Source organism: Diachasma alloeum, unplaced genomic scaffold (assembly GCF_001412515.2).
Source record: "Diachasma alloeum isolate Michigan unplaced genomic scaffold, Dall2.0 Dall_scaffold_00338, whole genome shotgun sequence".
Lineage (NCBI taxonomy): Eukaryota > Metazoa > Arthropoda > Insecta > Hymenoptera > Braconidae > Diachasma > Diachasma alloeum.
The window spans coordinates 317,557-338,052 of NW_021680477.1; the positions used below are offsets into that span (position 1 = coordinate 317,557).

Consider the following 20,496-nt stretch of genomic DNA (forward strand, 5'->3'; position numbering starts at 1 on the left):
AGGCTGAAATTAAAAATTCCCATGAAAATGAGAGGATTTAATGCATGAATATATGTTATAAAAACGTTTATTCATTCATTTAGTTACGTATTTTTTCCTTTTCCGTAGAAACAATGAGTTACAATTCCTTTACAACTCATTTTCATTAGATAATAAATGCAGTGGACGAACTTGTTGTCGTTTTTGCTTGAAAAAGTAATTGATAAAGAGAAAAATTTAATGTTGAGTTTAAAAAGAAGCTCTGAACATGAGCGTTCTCAATTTTCTGTTCGAATTCAACGATTTTCCACAAAAATCAGAGGATTAATGGATAATGGTTATTTATTGTACGAATGGTTCTATTGTACAAATAAAATCCTCACTTTTGTAAGAAAAAAATTAAATATTTTCAATTCAGGTTTATTAAATAACATGATTATGAATGCAATGGCATCATTCTCCTCTCCCCTCGGGTAAAATAATTCATAGATACCAGAAATTTTCAACTTACAAAGCAATTTTTGAAATTGAAGCCCTTTTATTTCTTCCGTTGAGACTGTCTCAAGTTCAATTAATTCAATGATTTTCCATCAAAAAGAGATAGATACTTCAAATTTAAGTTGATTAAGTCCTTTACTGACTTCGTATTTAAAAAAAAAATAAAAACCCCAATTTCATAATAAAAAAAACTAGATATTTTTTCAATTCAGGTGCATTTCAACAACATGATGATGAAAGCAATAATATTAATTTTCCTTTTAAAAAACAATTTATAAATACGAGAGAGTTTTATCTCTCAAGTTATTCTTGTTAATTGAAGTTGAAACTCTTTTATTTCTTCTTTTCAAACCGTCTCAGGCTCAATTAATTCAATGATTTTCCATCAAAAACAAAAAATTGATGGACTCTAAACATTTCCATCGACAGATGGTTCAAATTTAAGTTGATTAATTCCCCCACTGATTTCGTGTTTTTTCTTTTTTCTTATTTTACAAATTGAACCCCCATTTCCATAATAAAAAAAAAAACAACTGATCATTGGCGTTCGAAAAAATAAATAAATATTTTCTGATTCTATTTTCTGAATAAATTCAATGATTTTCCATAATCAAAAGATTAATGGGTTCTAATTATCAAATATGTGCAAATTGTTCAATTGTACAAATGAAGTCTGCACTCTTATAAGGAAAAGCAAGAAAGTATTTTCAATTCAGGTGCAATGGACATGATTATAAATCCAATGACGCCATTCCCCATTGTCTTCTAAAAAAATTGAATTCCAAAAAATTAGTCTTGAGTATACAAGGAAGCTGTGAAAACGATATCCCTCTTGATAGCAGTGGAAGCCTCCTCCATCTTCTCCTTCAGAACAGTCTCCCCGATCCTGTGGGCAGCAGTCTTAATGTCCTGTAGAGTATCGTTCAACTGTTGAATGCACCTGACGATAATTCCCTCCTGCACATCAGTCAGCTCCATGATCTTCGCGAAGGACTCAGCCCTAGCCCACTCATAAACCACCTCAACAAGTCCAAAGCTCAGAGGCTCAACAGGGTCCACCCCATAAGCCATCTCAGTTCTCTCGATGTCTGACCTCACCTCCTCAATGATTCTGCAATTAGAATTTATTTAAATTGAAAATTGAAATTTGCAATTTCTACTATTTTTCCTATCAAATTGAGAATTTTCATTGACAAAATTTCTTAGAATCTCAGTGACAATATTACATTCAGTGGCCAAAATTATTAGAAAATCCTAGAGCAGCGAAATCTGTCCCAAGTATATCAATCGTTTCCCCGCCGAAAAACAATTTAAACAATATTCCCCATAACCATCGGATAATATCATTAACTTCAATACCCTTTGAGACTTCATAAATAAATTCTAATTTATTTATCTTTACCTGCAATTATCCTTAAGAATCGGCAGCTTAAGATCAGGGATCTGCTTGTCCCTGGAGTCAGACTTTCCCTGAAAAACCAGAGCAGAAATAAGGGCGGCGATCTCCGCAGGTTGCAGATTCGTCAAGATGTTCCTGTATATAAGTTCAGTGATAAGAAGCTCATGAGTCCCCATATCAAGCGCCACTCTCCCCTTCAGCGTGACCCTGTCATCAGTGTCGATGTACCCCAGCTTCTTGAGCACATCGACCCTGTTAACATACTCAGGATAAAGAGCCATGCTCTCATCACTGAGTTGAAACTGGAGATCCCTCCTCCTCCTCTCGAGCTCATTCTTCGCAAAGACCTCCTCAAAATGCTCCCCAAGATTCGGCATCTCAGTCACCTTGACATCCTGGATCTGATGCTGGAGTTTCGTGAGGTACTGAGTCCTCTTGATCAACTCAGGATGAGAAACGGACGCCTCCAGATAAGGCTGGAGGACAACAGGCCTCGTGAGGGCCATCAGAGACAGTGTATTCAACTGCTGAATGGCCAGCTGACACGTCTGCCCCGGTGGATCATTCTGGAACCTGGAGATCTGCCTCTTGACGCAGTCATCATAAACCCTGGCAGGATCAGCTTTGATGCAGCAGTTCGTTATCTCCAAGATGCTTTCAGCCTGAATGCAGAGAAATTCGTGGGAGGGCACCCCCTCAGGCACGAAAATATTCCTCTTGGTGAGTGCTATTATCTTGTACCAATTCTCAGGTTTATCCTTCAGCCTGGACTCCGACGAATCGCTGAGAACCAGGACAGCATATTCAGTGATCTCCCTCTTCTGACTGATCTTGAGGAGAACTGCTAGCTTCCTGTAATCAGGAATGGCCATCAATATTACATGTCTCCAACATTAAAAGGATCTTCGACTTACGTTGATAGAGATTTAAATGTACTCATCAAAATTAAAAAACAAATAATATATTATTAATTCAAAATTCCGATTGATCATGAATTAAATATTTGATAATATGGACCTGTAAATTTTCCATTAAGTAAATAATTCCAACTTCGTAAAAGAGATTTTCGCTTAACCAAATAATCGTCAATCTTCCTACCTAACTGATTGATCAATAGAATAATTCGGAATGTGAATATTTAAATTGATAATTAAAAATTCAAAATCCAGCGGTAATTATGATTTACGAATATCCCTGCCTGTAATGATGCCTGTGGGAGATAATGAGGACTCTCCCAGGGATGAGTGCCTTCGAGACCTTCTTAGTCGAGAATAAATGAGCACAGAGGTACTTCCACTCCTCCACATACTCCATCCCCAGCCTGTAGAACTTGGACAATTGCTTCTGAACATCGTTCTCCTGTGGCAGTTTGGCGAGCGCCTCATCGATCTCGTTGAGTTCAGTCAGCCGCTTGTTCTTGTCAGCAGTGAATGACAGCTCCTTGAAGGACCTCCTCATCATCTCCTCGATGCTGACAGACTCGCTGACCCTTCGCAGATTGAGAACCATCGAGTAAGTGATCTTGAATTGAGACTGAAGATGCTGGGGCTCCCCGCACATCATCGCCTTGAGATCAACAACAGCTGGGACTTCAGTCTTGCACATTAAAATGACAGTTCCCACTTTATCGTGACCCCGCCGTCCAGCCCTTCCAGCCATCTGAATGTACTCGGTCGGCAGAAGCCCCCGAAACTGCTTCCCATCGAATTTCCGAATAGAATCGAAGACAACTGTTCTCGCTGGCATGTTGATACCCATGGCGAATGTCTCAGTGGCAAACAGCAGTTTAACAACTCCATTCTGAAACAGCAGTTCAATAATCTCCTTGAGGATGGGGAGGATCCCACTGTGATGAACACCAATCCCCCTCTCGAGGAGCCCAGCCATGCGCCTGACCTGGGGCAGCTGCTGGTCAGACTCATTCAGCCTCTTGATGCACTTCTTGAAGAAAGCCCTCACGTGCCCCTTCTCCGTTTCAGTGGTGAGGTTCACCGAGACAAGAGCATTAGCATTGGCGTCACACCTGTTCCTGGACAATGTGAATATCACCACTGGCAGCTTGTCGTGCTCCCTCAGATGAGCTATGAAGGCCTCCCACATTGTCTTCTCCTGCTTGGGATTCAGCTGCTGTCTCCTGTTGTTGTTCCTCACCGGTGCATTCTTATTCTTCGATTTGCCGTCCTTCAGGGTCTTGATCTTGTACCAGTTGTCGAGGTTGAACTGTCCGTCCCCATCGAGCACCAGGAACCTGTCGTTCCTGGTCTTACCATCAGTCCCAGCGTAGAGATAGTGCTTCAGGGGAACTGGACGCTTCAAAGTACTTATCACGTACATTCTCCTCTTCTTGATGTTGCCCACCCAGTTGGCGAAGATCAGGGGGTTTGGCACTGTTGCTGACAGCATCACGATGTTGACGTTTGGGGGGAGGAGGATGACGATCTCCTCCCAGACGTGCCCTCGGTGCTCGTCGTTGATGTAGTGAACCTCGTCGAAGATCACGTACTCCAGGTCTCGAAGAACTTCCGAGGCGTTGTACAGCATTGTCTGGAGGATCTCAGTCGTCATTATGAGACAGTTGGCTGTCTGGTTGATCTGCATGTCACCTTGTAGGGAAATTATTAATTTTTAAAGGAGAGGAATCTGAATTATCCGACGAATGTGATTACGATTTATTGGATTTATTGAAATTATGTCTGTTTTTGTCGATCTTGGGACTATTTGAATGGGTTTTTAATCAGTTATTCTTTAACTAGGGAGCCAACCCCCATGTGACCCCTTGATCATTATTCTGACCATTGTGAGCCTTTGTTGGATCTTTAATCTGACCCTCATCATAACCCTTGTGACTCTTATTTTGATTCTGGTGACCCTTAATCTGACCCTTAGACTTGTAACCCTTGTGCACCTTAATCTGACCCTTGTGACCCTCATTTTGCCCTCACGATCCTTATTCTGACCCTCGTGACCCTTTTTTGACCCCCAAGACCCTTATTCTGACCCCTGTGACCTTCACTTTTGGAATCTTAATTTTAAATACCAAATTTCCATCACCAGAAGTCAATTTGGATTTTTATAATAGACAGACAATCCTATGATTTTTCTACTTGTCTGCGCTTTGATTTTGGTTATTTTCTCTCATTTTCTCGCAATTTTGACATGTCTAATTCATTAAATATTTCTCATTAATGTAAAATTCATTGCAACCTGTCACCAGTCCAACACTCTCGAAGTGCCTGTTTCGCTTGAAGTCCCGGTACTTCTGGTTGGACAGGGCCTTTATTGGTGATGTGTAGATTACTCTCGTCATGTGACGCTGGGAGAGGGCTATCGCGTACTCAGCGACTGTCGTTTTCCCTGCGGATGTGTGGGCTGCCACGAAGACGTTGCAGCCCTCCTCGAGTTTTATTATCGCCTGCTTCTGGAAGGTGTCCAATTCGTAGTCAAAGGTTATCGCTGGCTTTGGCACCTTCTTCTCGAAGTCTACTACTGGGACTGAGACGTCGAGCTGCTCTGCCCACTCCGCCTGTCTCGCCATGCTCTTCGGTTTCTCTGTCAGCTTGAGCACAGGAATGGACTCGTCGAAGTTCAGGACGTCGAGGCTCTCGATGGCTGAGTCCTCGATCACGTCTTTGGTGGAGTTCAGGTCCTCTGGGGAGGGCTCGGACCACAGGCCCAGGTGGTTCTCCTCGTCGTGCACCATCGCCATCAGGTTCACCTTCTCCAGGGGCTTTGAGTTGTTCGAGTTGTCTTTTCCCTTTTTCTTCTTCTTTTGGCCTGATGGGTCGTCCTCTTTGCTGGCGGTCTTCACCGTGAAGTTGTCGGGGGCGAACTCGACACTTGAGCGGAATCCTCGCGCCAGGGTTCGCAGGTTGTTCTCGAAGTCCAGGTCCTTGGCTGTTGGGGCGCTTCTAGGGGCCTCGGGCTCCTCGAAACCACCCGGCCAGAAGGGGAAGTTGCTGGAATTGCCTGGGGGAGACGGATCGACTGGTCAGTTTTGTGAAGGGAAGAATTTACTTGAGAAACCTAGGGTGCTGTTTCATAATTAAATGTTTATTAATATTCTAAGAAATTTAGCAATTACTCAAAATTGTTATTTTACTGAAAAAATGAGGGGAATTTCATCTTCATAATTTAAGAAATTTGGAAATCATTTGTAATTTTTAAATTTGTAATTTATTATACGTTTTGAAAAATATCAAAAAATTCATCTTCATCTACCATTGAGACACTTTCGATAGGAATTCATCGACATGAATTTTCCAAGTTTTTTCCAGTCTATTTTTCCGCTTTTTTCATTAAAAAAATTCAACAAAAAACAGAAAATTTGAACCGAAGAATTTCTATAGAAAATACCTGAATACAATAAGTTGTATAAAAAAATCAAATTCTGTTTACTTTTCTATAGAATATTTTCCATTCAACATTTCTATCTAAAATAAGGCGAATTCAAGAGGTTTTCTGTGAAATTTTTTCGTATGTTCACAGATTCACTCAGAATATTTGATTTTTCTAGGACATTTCGAGATTAGTTCAATGGGAATTCATTAATGGAATTGGATTTGGGGATTAGTTCAATTGGAATTAATTAACGGAATTGGATCTTTCAATTTAATTACCTTGAACACCCTCCATGGGAGGGCCAGGCGCTCGGGTCATGGACATGGAATTCTTGGCATTCTCCCCAGCCCCTTGGAGAACATCCTCTCGCATCTGGGAGATCCGACCTGTGATGGGATCTCTGTCGAACTTCAGGGTTGTTCCCACAGGCGATAAGTCGAATTCCAGGAGGGCCAGGATCTGGGGCTCGCGGGGCCAGTAGAGCTGGACATTCTCCACCTGGTGGATTGGCAGTCTCTCTGGACACTCTATGTACTCCTTCAATTCGTCTCGAATGTCCGAGAGGATTGGGGGCGGTCCGAAGGGCAGCTGAGGGGGTTCATTGATGAGATTAATCCATATTAATTAATCGAGTTGCAGAAATGATTTTTTTTAAATTACTTCTACCTCTAATTATGATTAGATTGGGTTTCTACGCGGAATTTTATATTGATCATAAAATGCGAAAATCGACAGAAAAATGTTACATGTGTATTTTTTTATTTCAAGGAATCGATAAATTTATATCAATTAAAAAAACTTTCGTGTAATAATCTCATTAATATCTCATTATTTAGGAAAAAATACATGTCTCACATTTTTCATTACATTTTTAGAATCCAGCAATAAAAAAATTCCACGCGAAACCCCAATTGTTAGGAAACTAAAGAGTGAAATAACGAAATACGAAATTTAAAGAAAAATGTTACATACGTATTTTTGTATTTCAAATAATCGATAAATTAAAACCAATTGAAGGAACTTCTGTGCGAATTATTATAACCCAGTAAAATAAAAAAATTGTATGCAAAACCCCAATTGTTAAAAATTGTGAGAATTGTTGTCATCATTCTCTCTACAACTAAATTAAAAAAATAATAACTAAAGATGCACAGATTGTAATTAAACTTACAACAGATTTTTCAAATAGATAATTGATATTGAAATAACCTCGTAGCAACAATGTCTAATAAACAATGAAATTGAACATGCACGTGATTTTGATAATCCATTACCTCTAATGGAGCTTCACTGGCAGTTGAACTCATTATGCAAAATATTAGATCAACTTTAGTAGGATTTCCTGTCAACTTTGAAAAATTGACATTTATTTATTTTTTCTCCATTTTCTCAGAAAAATTAAAAAAAAATGGGAGTCAGGCTCAGCGCAGTGGTTCTCAATAGTATTGGAGCATATGCCGCACTGTTTTAACAATTGACATTATTTTCATCCAGATGTTTAAATTGCACTTATTTCGTCCAATTTTTGTAAATTAATTTCTATGTTTTTAATTGGAGTCTTCACTGTTTTTACATGGGAAACTAGTTTAACCTAGTTAACATGGAGAGCCGGCAGCGACGACAGCAACATCCGATCAATTAGTCCCTCGTGTATAGATATTCCAAATTTTTATTTTTTTCCTCATTGAGAGAGTTTTGAAGCTACAAATTCTGGTCATCAACTCTGGTTTTCAGTTGAAATTGGAATTGTTAATTTACACAATAATAGGATTGCATTGACGATTTTTGCTCAACTCGCAAAAACCTTCAAACAATTTGCTATCGATTGGTGACAAAATTTTTTGGAAATAATGAAATCGAGGGGATAACGCCTTTTTTTTCAGAGGTGATTTTTCAAAAATTTATTTTAAAAAAAGTACTAACTAGCAAATGTTTTTTATTAGCTCGCAATTTTCTTCAAAACTACTTCAATGAGGAAAAAAATAAAAATTTGGAATATCTATACATGAGGGGCTAATTGATCGGATCTCGACAGCACCCCTGGCGGCTGCTTTCACTCCGAAATTATTCATTTGAATCCGATCTGTTGTATTCATATAACGGATTTTTGGCGGCATCGGTTGTTGTTGTGTCTCCTCCGTTTTTTAATCCTCTAAATATGCAAAGCATGGTCCCAAAAGCGATATTTTTATTTGAATAAACGTCGAGGGTGGATTGAAGCCGTTGATGCAGTGATAGACGTAGAAAATTTTACAAAAATGGCCAGGAATCCACGGAATCTTCGGGAGGTTATAACTGATATCTTCAACGAGGCCCAGCAGAAGAAGGCAGGTCATCGTAAACAGATGAAAAAATTGAAAGAAGTTTACGAGTCGGTGAGTGATGATTCTACTGCTACCAAAAAAATTAAATCAGAACTATTTATTCTTGAATCAGGAAAACATGAACAAGAATAATCCTTCTTAAGCACGAAAAGTTTATTGAGTGTCTCCAAATTGCCCAATTTTAATAAATCAAGCTCCATTTTAAATCCTAAAAAATATCTTTCAAATAAGAAAAAAAACATTTTCCTCCTCAACTACTTGTATCACCAGCAAATCAACAACTTATGTTAAATAAATAATCCTAAATTGTAGTCCAACTTCAGTCTTTATATCTGACGATTCTCCCGCCACCAAAAAAATTAAACCAGACCTATTTATCCTTGAATTAGGAAAACGAATGAGAATAAATATCCTTAAACGTTAAAACTTCATTTAGTATCTCCCAATTGTCCAGTTGTAGGGGAGGGTAGGGTAAAATGGACACTTTAGACTTTTTAAAAATTATTCATAACTCAGAAACAAATGTAACAATAGAGCTCAGTTTAGGCTCATTTCAAAGGGAAAAAATTGTTCTTTGTATTGAAAAAAAAATTATTAAATTTCATCAACATTTCAACCCGTCACTAATATTTTTAAAAAAGTCAAAAGTGTCCATTTTACCCCAACCTCCCCTATTGAATCAACTCCCAGTTTAAGCCTCGAAAAAAATTCCCTGGAAACAAGAAAATTAAATTCCAGTCCGACTTCGACCACTTCGTCTCTGAGTTCATCCGCTGCCTCAAGTACCCCTTTGTCGTCCTGGAGAAATACCCCGCAGTGGAGAACATCCTGGACTTCGCAGCAAAGTTCGCAATGATGCTGCAGCCGGTCCCGGAGGCCCGAGACGAGACGAGTCCAGCAGAGTACGACGAAGAGGAGGACGAGTTGAACCCCCTCCTCCAGAAGCTCTTGGAGTTCTGCCTGGAGCACCACAGCGCTGTCGACGTAGCAGTGAGATACCGTTGCTGCTACTTCATAAATCTCCTCCTCAGCTCGATGAGCGAGGACGCCTACCTGAGCGACCAGACCTGCGACGACATTCGCGAGGCCATGACTGAGCGCCTCCTCGACAAATCCCCCAAGGTCCGTGTGATGGCGATCTACGCGATCCACAGGATGCAGGACCCCAACAACCACGACTGCCCCATAATTAAAATGTACATCTTCCACATGTCGAAGGATGGAAGTGCTGAGGTGAGGATTTATGGCTCGAACATTCATCAATTCACGTGGCTTTTGCATTAAAATATTTTAGAATTGAAGCTAAAGAATTTTAAATGAATTAATTCAATTTTACTTCTTGTTATTAAGTGCTTTCTTGTTATCAAGAAATTGCCCTCGTCTTTAGGACTAATACAAAAGTTCTTGACGAAAGATTTTTTTTTCTCAGCGCAAGACATTTCGCTCCTGAAAATTTTCAAGCCACGAGTTTCTTGATATAAGTGAGGACGTATTTCTCAGAGAAAATTGTTCTTCGAATTTTATACGTAAATTAGACGTCAGTGGCTGAAAGCCAATTACCGAACGTTTGTGGTCAGAAAAAAAGTGACGGAATTTCGTGTCACGAAAACGAAAAAAACATCTTGACGATCATTTTATATCTAGAGAGAGCCAAGCGATTTTTCTCCTTCAAACTGGTTTCACATTGTCGACATTCATCATGTTACCGTCTTCAAATTTTAGTAATCAAATATTTAGTAATAAAATGCCTTTGGGCACCTCATGATTGACAGAGTTCTTTAACTAGCTCCTAAAAGAGATAATTGAACTTTACAGATTCTATGATAATAATTAATAAAAGTTCTGCGAAACTTTTCTGATTTTTTGGCAATTCCATACTAAAGTAATCACTAAATTTTCGATTTCCGTTTCGGCGTTATTCACAATTTTATTCAAGTTTCTGGACAAAATTAATTAAAAAAATGAAAAAAACAGATCGAACAGAACTTATAAATGACAACGAGAAAAAATTACTGACGATTGGGTAAGTTGACTGCGTCACGTGAGAAATGTCCAGAAAACATAAATTCACGACTGACTGACGTCAAAAATAACCGTCACTTTGCATTCTTAGGTGAGGAAGGCAGTAATCCAGTGCACAGCGAAGAACCAGAGAGTCCTTCAGGCAGTTCTAGAGAGGATCCGCGACATCGATGACTCCGTGAGAAGATCAGCTCACGTATTCTTCTCCAAAGTGACAGTCAAGTCCCTGACGATAAAGCAGCGTCAGTTGATCCTGCGAACTGGCCTGAACGACAGCGCCGAGAGTGTCCGCAAGGTCGTGAGGGACATGATTCTTCCAATGTGGCTGGACGGCTTCCAGAAGGACTACTGCAAGCTCCTGTACGGTCTCGACGTTGAGATTGAGCCTGAACTGGGCTCTCTCGTGCTGAATACTCTCTTCGAGAGGGCCAACCTGGACACCCTCTTCAAGCAACTGCCACTGGACAGAGACGCCAAATTAATTCCAATTGACGATCTCACTGGGGAGAACGTTTTCTTCTGGAGGTGCTTCATCCAGCATCTCCACAAGAAGTCTGGGGACGAAGCTGCGAGTGAACGACTGCAGGACACAATCCCAGAGCTGACGAACTTCTGTCGCTACATCAGGGACTTTCAGAGCATGATGATTGAATTTGCGAAGGGACAGAGCGACGAGGACAAGGACGTGAAGACCCAGAAGATGTCCCAGAAGTTTGGGCTTCTGCAGGTGTTTGAGATCGCCAAGACTTACGATCTGGGGGACGAGGTGGGCAGGGGGAACCTCAGGCAGTTGATTGAGGACACTCTCATGAGCGAAATCTGCACGACTGAGATCATTGAGAGTGTTGTCAAGTATTATGAGAAGGTGGTGCCTGATGTGCCCAGTCGGCTGACTTCTTTGGCTCATGCCATCAGCGAGATCAGGGTGCCTACGCAGGTCGCTGAGAATGTTGTCGAACAGGTGACTGATGAGGAGGTCAGCGAGAGGCTGATACAGGTAATTTTGCAAGGGTTTTGCTCCACTTTTTTTTATGATGCAGTTTTTGATGATTATCTCGGAATACAAGCGTGATAGGGAAATTTTTGTTATAACCTTTTTTGTAGAGCGTACTGAGGGCTACAAAAAAGGTTTTCATGAAAAATTCAGTAGGTCCCTTAGATTCGGAGATATTCCTCGTGTTTGAGATTAAAAATTTTTTTTTTTAATGTTGATTTTTTTTAGGAAAAATTAGAAAGCTCTGGAAATTTTAAAAATAAAATAGGATTATTTCAGATTTTACCTGAATTTCCTTGAAACAATAAGAATACCTTAAATTTTCTATGCTGATTTTTTTTGCTTTTTAGAAAAACAAAGAATTTTCTAGAGATAAAAAAAAGCTGTAATTTTTCCACTTTTTTTCTTCAACATTTTATAATTTTTCTAGAGAATTCTGCAACATTTATGCATCGACCTTATTAAATTGTTTATTAAAATATTTTTTTCTTTTTCCCAGTGTCAAAAATTGAAAAATACTCTCCTCCAAAGACAAAACGATCAAGATCTCCTGGTGCGAGCGAAGAAATTCACAGCAGCAGCAGAGATCGAGAAAGAAATGGAGATATTGAAAAAAGAAATAGAGGAACTATCAAAGTCCCGAACATTGATCGTCCCCCAGACCCAGGAAGAAGCCAAGAATGACTCTGAAACGATGTTGAAGTGTCTGAGGATCATGTTCACAATGGCTCAAGCCTCATCGGTAACAACTCTGACATCAACCCTGAGAAGTCTGTTCGACAACTTGGCGCTCCCCAGTATCGACCACGAGGATGGTGCTGTCCAAGCCCAGGCCCTGAAGGCAGTGGGTGTCTGCCTCTTCCTCGATGGAGAGCTCGCCAAGAAGCACCTGATGATGTACCTGGTGGCGATGACCTCAGACCAGGAGAACCAGGACCTGTGGCAGATCTGTCTCGCAGTGATCTTCGATATGTTCTTGCGATATGGTCTCGATCATTTCCAGGAGATCATCAGCACTGACAGGACTATAGACAATAGCAGGCAGAATCCGGAGAACAGCAAGCGTCATGGCACGAGGTAATTACATGCCAATTTACCACAGGGAAAACTGAAATTAATATGTAATAATTCGGGTTTTATATCATTTCGGTACTTTAATACTCGATAATATCCTTCAGATGATTTTCAGGATTCAGGATTTTCTAATTATTCCATCAATATAACGAAAATGATATTTTCGCTGAAAATGCAAGAAATTTTATCAGTGAAAATTCACAATTTGATGGAAAAATCAACGCAAATTGTGAATTTCAGTTAAATTATTCCATGAAAGTTGATTGGAATTAGGAAAATTCAGGGTATTTAATTTGAACTTCATTCTTCATTCCCCATTCGAACTTTTAGGAAACCTTTTTAAAATAATAAAAAAAATAAAAAGTCCACAATCTCAATGAAATCTCCACAAATTCGTCAATATTCAAAATTTCACCTGAAATCGCCATCAATTATTCAATTACTCATGAAAAATTTCCACCCTAACAATATTTTTTTTTTCGTAATCTCAACAAATTTGTGAAAATGCAGAATTTTCCCTGAAATTAATTTCAATTCCTCAATTATGAGAAGGAAATTTCTGCTAATGTCAATATATTAATGTGTTCATTTGTCATGTTACCCAGGTTGTACAGCAGCGCTGACGACACAACATTGACCCTGGAGACAGAGACTGGGGACAACAGACACAATTTGATTAAAATTCTGCTCGATCTGATTGACCACTTGGATAAGGACATTCGTACAGCTGCTGTCACTGGGTTCTGCAAGCTCCTGCTGCATGGAAAACTGAAGAGCAACGCTCTCCTGTCCACTCTGATCATCCGTCTGTACGACCCAGTCTCTATAAAGGACGTGGAGTTGCGTGGGTCCCTCGTCAACTTTTTCAGATATTACCCCAGTTTCACTCCAGACGGTTGCACCTGCCTCCAGCAGGCCTTCATTCCCACTCTCAAGAAGCTTGCCGAGAATCCGTACAACAGCAGTGACATCGACCCTTACAATATTGCTAAGTTTATTATCGATTTGACTAGCAGTAGTCTTCATAAACCAGGTAGATAAAAAATGATTCATCAATCTATTAAAATCCATGAAATTAAACAAACACTGAAATGAAATAAAAAATTTTTTTTTTAAGTTGAAAGATTTTTTTATAGATTTTTTATTCATTTTTTTTTATTTATTCATTTTTTTAGATTTTAAAATGAGATTTGATTTATCTCAATTGCATCATTCAATCACAAAACACTGATGACTCAAGAAAGTTAATTTAAATTAGTTGATCCTCTTTCATTTGAATTCATCTATTTATTTATTTTTACTTATTTGTTTATTTATTCTTTTATTTGAATCCTCAAACATTTTTTATGCACTTTCTTATTCATTCGAATCATTCAGGCAAGGAGAATTACACAGCCCACAATCAATTAGCACTAGATATCCTGAAAGAAATAGCTGAGGAGGATTCGGAAATCGATGTCAAGACCCTCCTGAAATCGCTGAAGCAGTTGATAATTCGATGTGAAGATGATGAGATGAAGAATCGAATGAGGGAGGCTGTTGACAAAGTAATAGAGATGGTTAATCCGAGCGAGAGGGCTGCCCTCAAGACCCTCGAGGCGTTCAGGAGGCAGTTCGAACTGCCTGAGGCTCCCCAAGGTGATGGCGAACAAGCTGAACCAGAAAGGCCGCCGCAGGAAGCGGAACCCATCGAGGAGGATGAGCCAGAGGAGTAATTTTAGGAATGTTTATGATTTTGTCTATTAAACTGTTGTCGATTTAATCGCAGGAATGTCGATAATTTTTTCAATTTTTGTACAGAAGTTTTGAAAATAAATACGAATATGATGCATTTTGAGTCAGGGGGATTTTCGATTTTCGATTTACCGATATTTTTCTACCGATACTCTTGACGACTCATATATCGCTATTCGATATTTTTTTGTCAATATCGAAGTCTAAATTTGTTTCTAATTTTCCAGAATTTCGGAAGAGAGTAAATTACATGTTACCAAGAAAAAAGAGAAATATTGTTTTCAATACCGCATGATTTTATTTATTTCAAATTTCATCGGACCCCCTCTTCTCTCATCTGACCCATCATGGTCATCATGATCACTAGTTGGTTTCCCCGTCTTGTCATTGGTGAATTTTTCAGATGAAAAATATATCGGTTCAAAGATATTTTTTTCAGAATATCGATATTTTCGAACCGATATTTTCAAATTATAGGGGAGGGTGGTGTAAAATGGACATTAGACTTTTTTTAAATTATTCATAACTCAGAAACAAATTCATCAATTGAGCTCAGTTTAGGCTCGTGACAAAGGGAACGAGTTGTTCTTTGTGTTGAAGAAAAATTATTAAATTTTATCGACAATTCAACCCTTCATTAACATTTTTAAAAAAGTCAAAAGTGTCTATTTTACCCCAACCTCGATAGATAGTTGCGATTTCGATATTTCCGTCAATATCGCCCATCTCTAGTCCAAAACGGAATGTGTCGACAATCAGAGAATTCTCCACAAGATGTCATAAGCGTTTGTTTATTCCAAACTCGAAGAAACCGGTGGTCGACATTCCCCTGGAAAATGTTTCATTGAACAAACAATCGTCAGTATCTCGAGTAATCTCGAGTAATCCAGGAGAATGGATCGTCTAGAAAAGCCCCAGATAATAAGTCACATCGAGAAATCGGTGGATTATTCGTTATTCGATGCTAAATGGATCCCGTGCAGTGCGAAATTTGTGGTTATGGGGTCGAGGCCCCGCGGCACTGGCATCATACAGATTTACGAGGTCTCCAGTGGTGAATTAAAACTAATTAAGGATATCGAACGCTCCAATCCGATGAAGTGTGGGACGTTTAAGGCGTCGAGTCTCAGGGATAGATATTTAGCTACTGGTGATTTTAAGGTTGGTTTTGGAGCCTGAAAAAACCTGCATGCGTGGCGTGAGATCCTTCTGACAGGTGTATTCACTCAAAAAGTGATCACAATCCTCATGTGTCAGAAGAGTTTTCATTACGATTGGATGATTTATCTATTTGATATCTTCAATCGTTGAAATATTCCACTAAATCACAGGATTTGGATGCGTCAAGGCTCGTTTTGAAGCTTGACAAAATGCCTTCAAACTGAAAAATAAGTTGGGAATTGATTTCATCTTCGTAAACGTCGAAATATGATGCTTTTAAAAAACGTCTGTTTTCTGGGATTTTTTTGAAATAAATTTTCACAGAAAAGGGACGAAAGTGATGGATGAAAATCTGAAATTTTGGCTCATGATTGGTGTGGTTTGTTAAAGTTCCAAGATATTGAGGACTAATTAGTATCATGGGGTCGCACTTCTGCGTAAAATATCAGATTGATCGATTCAATACTTTTTGAAACAGGGGCGGGTGGGGTAAAATGGACACTTTAGACTTTTTTAAATTATTCATAACTCAGAATCAAAATTATCAAAAAATATTAAATTTCATCAACATTTCAACCCCTTGTTAACATTTTTGAAAAAGTCAAGTGTCCGGTTTACTCCAACCTCACCTAGAGCAGTTGATGTAAAAAACGTTTTTCGCATAAAATGACATATCGTTGTTCTATCATTGATTTTCACATGGAAATATTCATCAAAGATGGGGTCGTGTAGATGTGCCTATCCCACTGGATAAAACCGAAATTTAATTCTCCATTTTAGAAGGTCAAATGTTTCGAGGATCAGATTTTTTCATGAAAAAATATTTTTTTTTCAATTAAGACCCCGGTGGATTATCTTTCGAGCGTAATATCGGTTGTTTTCTTCATTTTGATAATCTGAAATGATCTCCAATTGCTACTCAGGTTTACATAGCCCTGGCGTCTCCAAAAATTATGATTGTACAATAAAAAAAACGTTGAAAAAATTCTGAACATTTTCAAAGACCGTTTTTGAATAATATTGGGAAATAAACCCAGTAGGGAGGAAATTGCAAATTAATAATTTGATAGGTCGTCATTTGTCACAGTAGTCAACGGCTGTCAGATCGTGAGTTATCACGATAAATTACCCATTCACTATTTCCTCCCTATCACTTATTTCTTAATCTTTTTTAAAAACGCTCTTTGAAAATGTTCAGATTTTTTTCTACTTTTTTTAATTGTCCAATTACAATTTTTAGGAACTCCTGCGTGATGTAAAATCCAATGGAAATTCTGATATATTTTACATTATGAAGATGGAAAATATATCACAATTAAGATAAAATTTTAAAAAAATTCAAAATGAAAATTAAAATAAAATTTCTACGGATCTGTTCGGAAGCTTGCTACCAATGGAATTGGTAGAAATAAAAAATAAAATTTGTTTTGAGTGGATACCCGCAGGAGATGATCTCCCTAAAAATCGAATGACCACACTAAAAATAATTTCCATCCCTTCAAAGGGAAAACTCAATATTTATAATTTAGAAGATCCATCCGTCCCAATTTACTCGGCAAATGCCCACAGTGAGATAATAAACGCGATTGATGGGGTGGGAGGGCAGAATGTCGGCTGTGGGGCCCCGGAGATTGTCACTGGCTCTCGAGATGGGAGCGTCAAAGTCTGGGACCCCCGGCAGAAGGGTCGACCGGTGGCTGTTATGGAGCCCAAGGAGGGCGAGACTCGTCGCGACTGCTGGACAGTTGCCTTCGGCAATTCTTACAACTCCGAGGAGCGCGTTGTTGCTGCGGGGTACGATAACGGCGACGTCAAGATGTTCGATCTCAAAGCGATGTCCCTGAGGTGGGAGAGCAACCTCAAGAATGGGGTGTGCGGTCTGGAGTTCGACCGAAAGGATATTCCTATGAATAAACTCGTGGTTACGACGCTGGAGTCCAAGTTGTATCTGTTTGATCTCAGGACGCAGCATCCGAAGAAGGGATTTGCTTACTTAACTGAGAAGGTAATACGCGCTGAGAGAAAAATCGACATAATGAGAGAAAAATCGACATAATGAGAGAAAAAATGATAGTATATTTTACGGTTGGTATAGGCCACATTACCGATTTAACCATTTTCAATCATCAAATTTTTCTCGCGCAATTTAATTGAAACATTCAATTGGCAATTGAACATTTTTCTCGTGCAATCTAATTTAAAAATTTGAAAATCATCGGGAATATTCAGCTTCATTCAAATTACATTTTGCACACAATTATTATTTTTTTAAGCATTCGCTGTTTATGCATAAGTCATTGAAATTGATTAATGAAATCGATTTCTGGTAAAATTATGAGTATGAATAAATTTGTTACGATTCCGAACAAATAATTGTTATGATGGAAAATTGATTGCTTATAAATTATTTATAGAAAATGTTCATTTTTAAAAATTGCAATTTTTAAATTATTCAATCATCAAATTTGTTAAATAAATTACGTGAGAAAAATTTGGGAATCATGAATATTCAGCGTCATTCAAATTACACTTTACACTGATTTTTTTTTAACACTAGTTGTTTATGAATAAATCATTGAAATTGTTTAATAAAATCAATTTCTGGTAAAATTCTGAATATGAATAAATTTGTTACGATTCCGAACAAATCATTTTTTGGTGGAAAATGATTACTTATAAATTATTTACAGAAAATGCTCGTAATTAAAAAAAATTAATTATTAATTTTTCAAAAGTAGAAAAGCATTGCATTGGAGAAAAAATGGCAAAAATACTTGGATATCCTTAAATGTTTATTGTTCGTCGTTATCTACATTAGATCAGATTTTTTGATCAGATGATCTGTCCTCACCGGAGAGCAAATTATTTCTTTTTTTCAATGTATCATCAATAATATTAATTTTTCATTACAGGCTCATAAATCAACGGTCTGGCTGGTGAGACATCTCCCCCAAAACCGTGAAATCTTCATGACCTGCGGCGGAGGTGGCTCTCTATGTCTCTGGAAATAGTAAGTATCACAGAATCGAGAAACGTAAATTAGGATAAAAAATTCAACTTGAGAAAAAATCTTCTCATTCTCAGCTTTAAAAAATATCAGACTTATATTCTTTTATTTTGAGAAGTGATGGAAAATCAGCCAGCTCCACACAATCGCAACTCATAATCTCAGAAGCAAAAAATGCTTTCAATATTTTCATTCCATGTTTACATTCCATTCAAGTCAATCCGAAAAATTCGTGCCACAACCCCATTCCCCCGCATCTACTATTGCATAATGTGTGAATCTATTTCAGTAACTATCCTGAAAAAAGAAAACAAGTGGATGCAGATGGAATTGAGCAGGGAGTGGTGGGTGACGTGAGCCTCCTGCAGCACAGTACGATATCGAGTCAGCCAGTCAGTTCCTTAGATTGGTGTCCAGACAAACAGGGTCTCGCCGTCTGCACCGCCTTCGACCAGTGCCTCAGAGTCATAATCACAACCAAACTCAACCTCTATTAGAAAATCACTCTCTTACCAAGAAAATCCTATTTCCAATTTTCCTAATGAAATTCGCAACTAGATTAAAGTAAATTATGAAATTAATAAAATGAGAGAAGAACAAAATTCAACATTTTTTCTTATTCTCTGGATCATTTCTTATTTCAACAGGCGCAAAGCCCACTTGCAGGATCAAATTCGATTGTACAAACATTTCGTAATGAATTTCATTAATATGGGGATTAATATGTGAATTTAATTAATATGTGAATATACCCTGAAAAAAAGAATAGATAAATGAATTGGATTTCTAGAGAACGTCCTATTGAAAATTCCGCAGCTCATTTGACGATTTTTTTTAATCGATAGAATTCGAGTCTTCTATACAACTTATTCTATTGAGATATTTTATACAAAAATTCCTCGACTCCAATTTTCTGGTTTTTTATTGGATTTATTTAATCTGAAGAGGAAAAAATGTAGTGAAAAAACATGAAAAATTCATCTCCAGGAATTTCTATGGAAAATATCCTACTGACTTCTTCTATAAAATAGTTTCTATTGGACTTTTTCATTTAAAAAAATGCACAGTGCAGAATTCTTCCATAGAATCGTTTAAAAACGAATAGAATTTTCAATAAAAATCAGACTTTTCAATAACATTTTGCAACTTTTTAATAACATTTTGCAAAATTAAAAATATCAACAATCATCGACAGATGATAAATGAAACGATCTCGCAAGCCCCTTCACACCTGAAAAATAAAAATAAAAAATGCCCGAGACGATGAGAAAAGTGCAAATAACCCAGCGATCATAATTCTTCGTTTAAAAAATAAAATTCAACTTTCCCGCCAATCGCGAATCAGCTGGCATGTTCTGCTGGTCGCCGTAGGTTCGCTAGTGTCGCCAGTCGAAGCTAAAATGGCGGGCGTACTGTTCGAGGATATTTTCAACGTCAAAGACATCGATCCTGAGGGCAAAAAATTCGATCGAGGTGAGTCTTTGAAGCTCGATATAAACTCCTCTAGCGATTAAGCTTCATCACGTCATAAAATTACGAATTGCGACCGAGTAATTGCATTCTCTCTGGTGCACGCTGCCCGCACCGGCAAACGTACTCGTTGCGTTTTCGAAAAGCACATGGTATGACAGTCTTGTGTCGTTTATGCTAATATCGAGAAGTTGTCACCTGGAACTGAATAATTTAGGGGCCAACTTTGAGTGCCACTTCGAGACGGAAATATTTATAATCGGTTCTGGGAAAGTAACCAAACAAACCGTCATTCCACGACTGTTGTGGGTTCTCGTTGCTGTGATGGCGGGAATTATGAATATGGGAGTTTTGTGGGTAAACATTTGCGGTAAACTACACGTTTTTTGGATTAGAATGAGGGGGAGAGCAAGGATAATGTCGCGAGAAATTTAGATGGGAAAAATTCTGAGGAGAAATCCATTGGAATTTTTTGTTGAATTATTTAGGTTTTTCA

The 20,496-nt window shown here is 38.3% G+C and overlaps 4 protein-coding genes across 6 annotated transcripts in view; 3 read left to right on the forward strand and 1 right to left on the reverse strand.

Annotated features, from left to right (window-relative positions):
* Positions 1-51: 51 nt before the first annotated feature.
* LOC107040549 (helicase SKI2W) lies at positions 52-7,962 on the reverse strand. 3 transcript variants are annotated; one of them, XM_015260673.2, is made up of 7 exons: positions 7,806-7,962; positions 7,489-7,676; positions 6,493-6,802; positions 5,081-5,842; positions 3,075-4,479; positions 1,880-2,728; positions 52-1,588 (listed from the first exon to the last, which is right to left on the reverse strand). In XM_015260673.2, exons 2-7 carry the CDS (start codon positions 7,519-7,521, stop codon positions 1,267-1,269), a joined length of 3,681 nt encoding a protein of 1,226 aa, XP_015116159.1. In that variant the 5' UTR covers positions 7,522-7,676; positions 7,806-7,962; the 3' UTR covers positions 52-1,266. The 3 variants fall into 3 exon arrangements, with proteins under 3 accessions (XP_015116159.1, XP_015116158.1, XP_015116157.1); XM_015260672.2 differs by having other exon boundaries at positions 7,788-7,962; XM_015260671.2 differs by having other exon boundaries at positions 7,489-7,962.
* Positions 7,963-8,233: 271 nt separating this feature from the next.
* On the forward strand, positions 8,234-14,465 carry LOC107040533 (condensin complex subunit 3). The gene is made up of 6 exons (XM_015260654.1): positions 8,234-8,589; positions 9,277-9,771; positions 10,652-11,557; positions 12,054-12,631; positions 13,234-13,661; positions 14,006-14,465. Exons 1-6 carry the CDS (start codon positions 8,473-8,475, stop codon positions 14,341-14,343), a joined length of 2,862 nt encoding a protein of 953 aa, XP_015116140.1. The 5' UTR covers positions 8,234-8,472; the 3' UTR covers positions 14,344-14,465.
* Positions 14,466-15,157: 692 nt separating this feature from the next.
* On the forward strand, positions 15,158-19,276 carry LOC107040539 (WD repeat-containing protein 92). The gene is made up of 4 exons (XM_015260660.1): positions 15,158-15,523; positions 17,028-17,528; positions 18,436-18,533; positions 18,820-19,276. The coding sequence occupies exons 1-4, from the start codon at positions 15,257-15,259 to the stop codon at positions 19,025-19,027; spliced, it is 1,074 nt and encodes a 357-aa protein (XP_015116146.1). The 5' UTR covers positions 15,158-15,256; the 3' UTR covers positions 19,028-19,276.
* Positions 19,277-19,924: 648 nt separating this feature from the next.
* The window catches only part of LOC107040555 (DNA-directed RNA polymerases I, II, and III subunit RPABC3), a gene marked incomplete at its 3' end in the record, with an annotated part of 38,405 nt that continues 37,833 nt past the window's right edge, over positions 19,925-20,496 (forward strand). The window contains 1 exon segment of the mRNA XM_015260680.1: positions 19,925-20,003. Coding sequence (XP_015116166.1) covers positions 19,931-20,003 — 73 coding nt within the window. The 5' untranslated portion in view covers positions 19,925-19,930.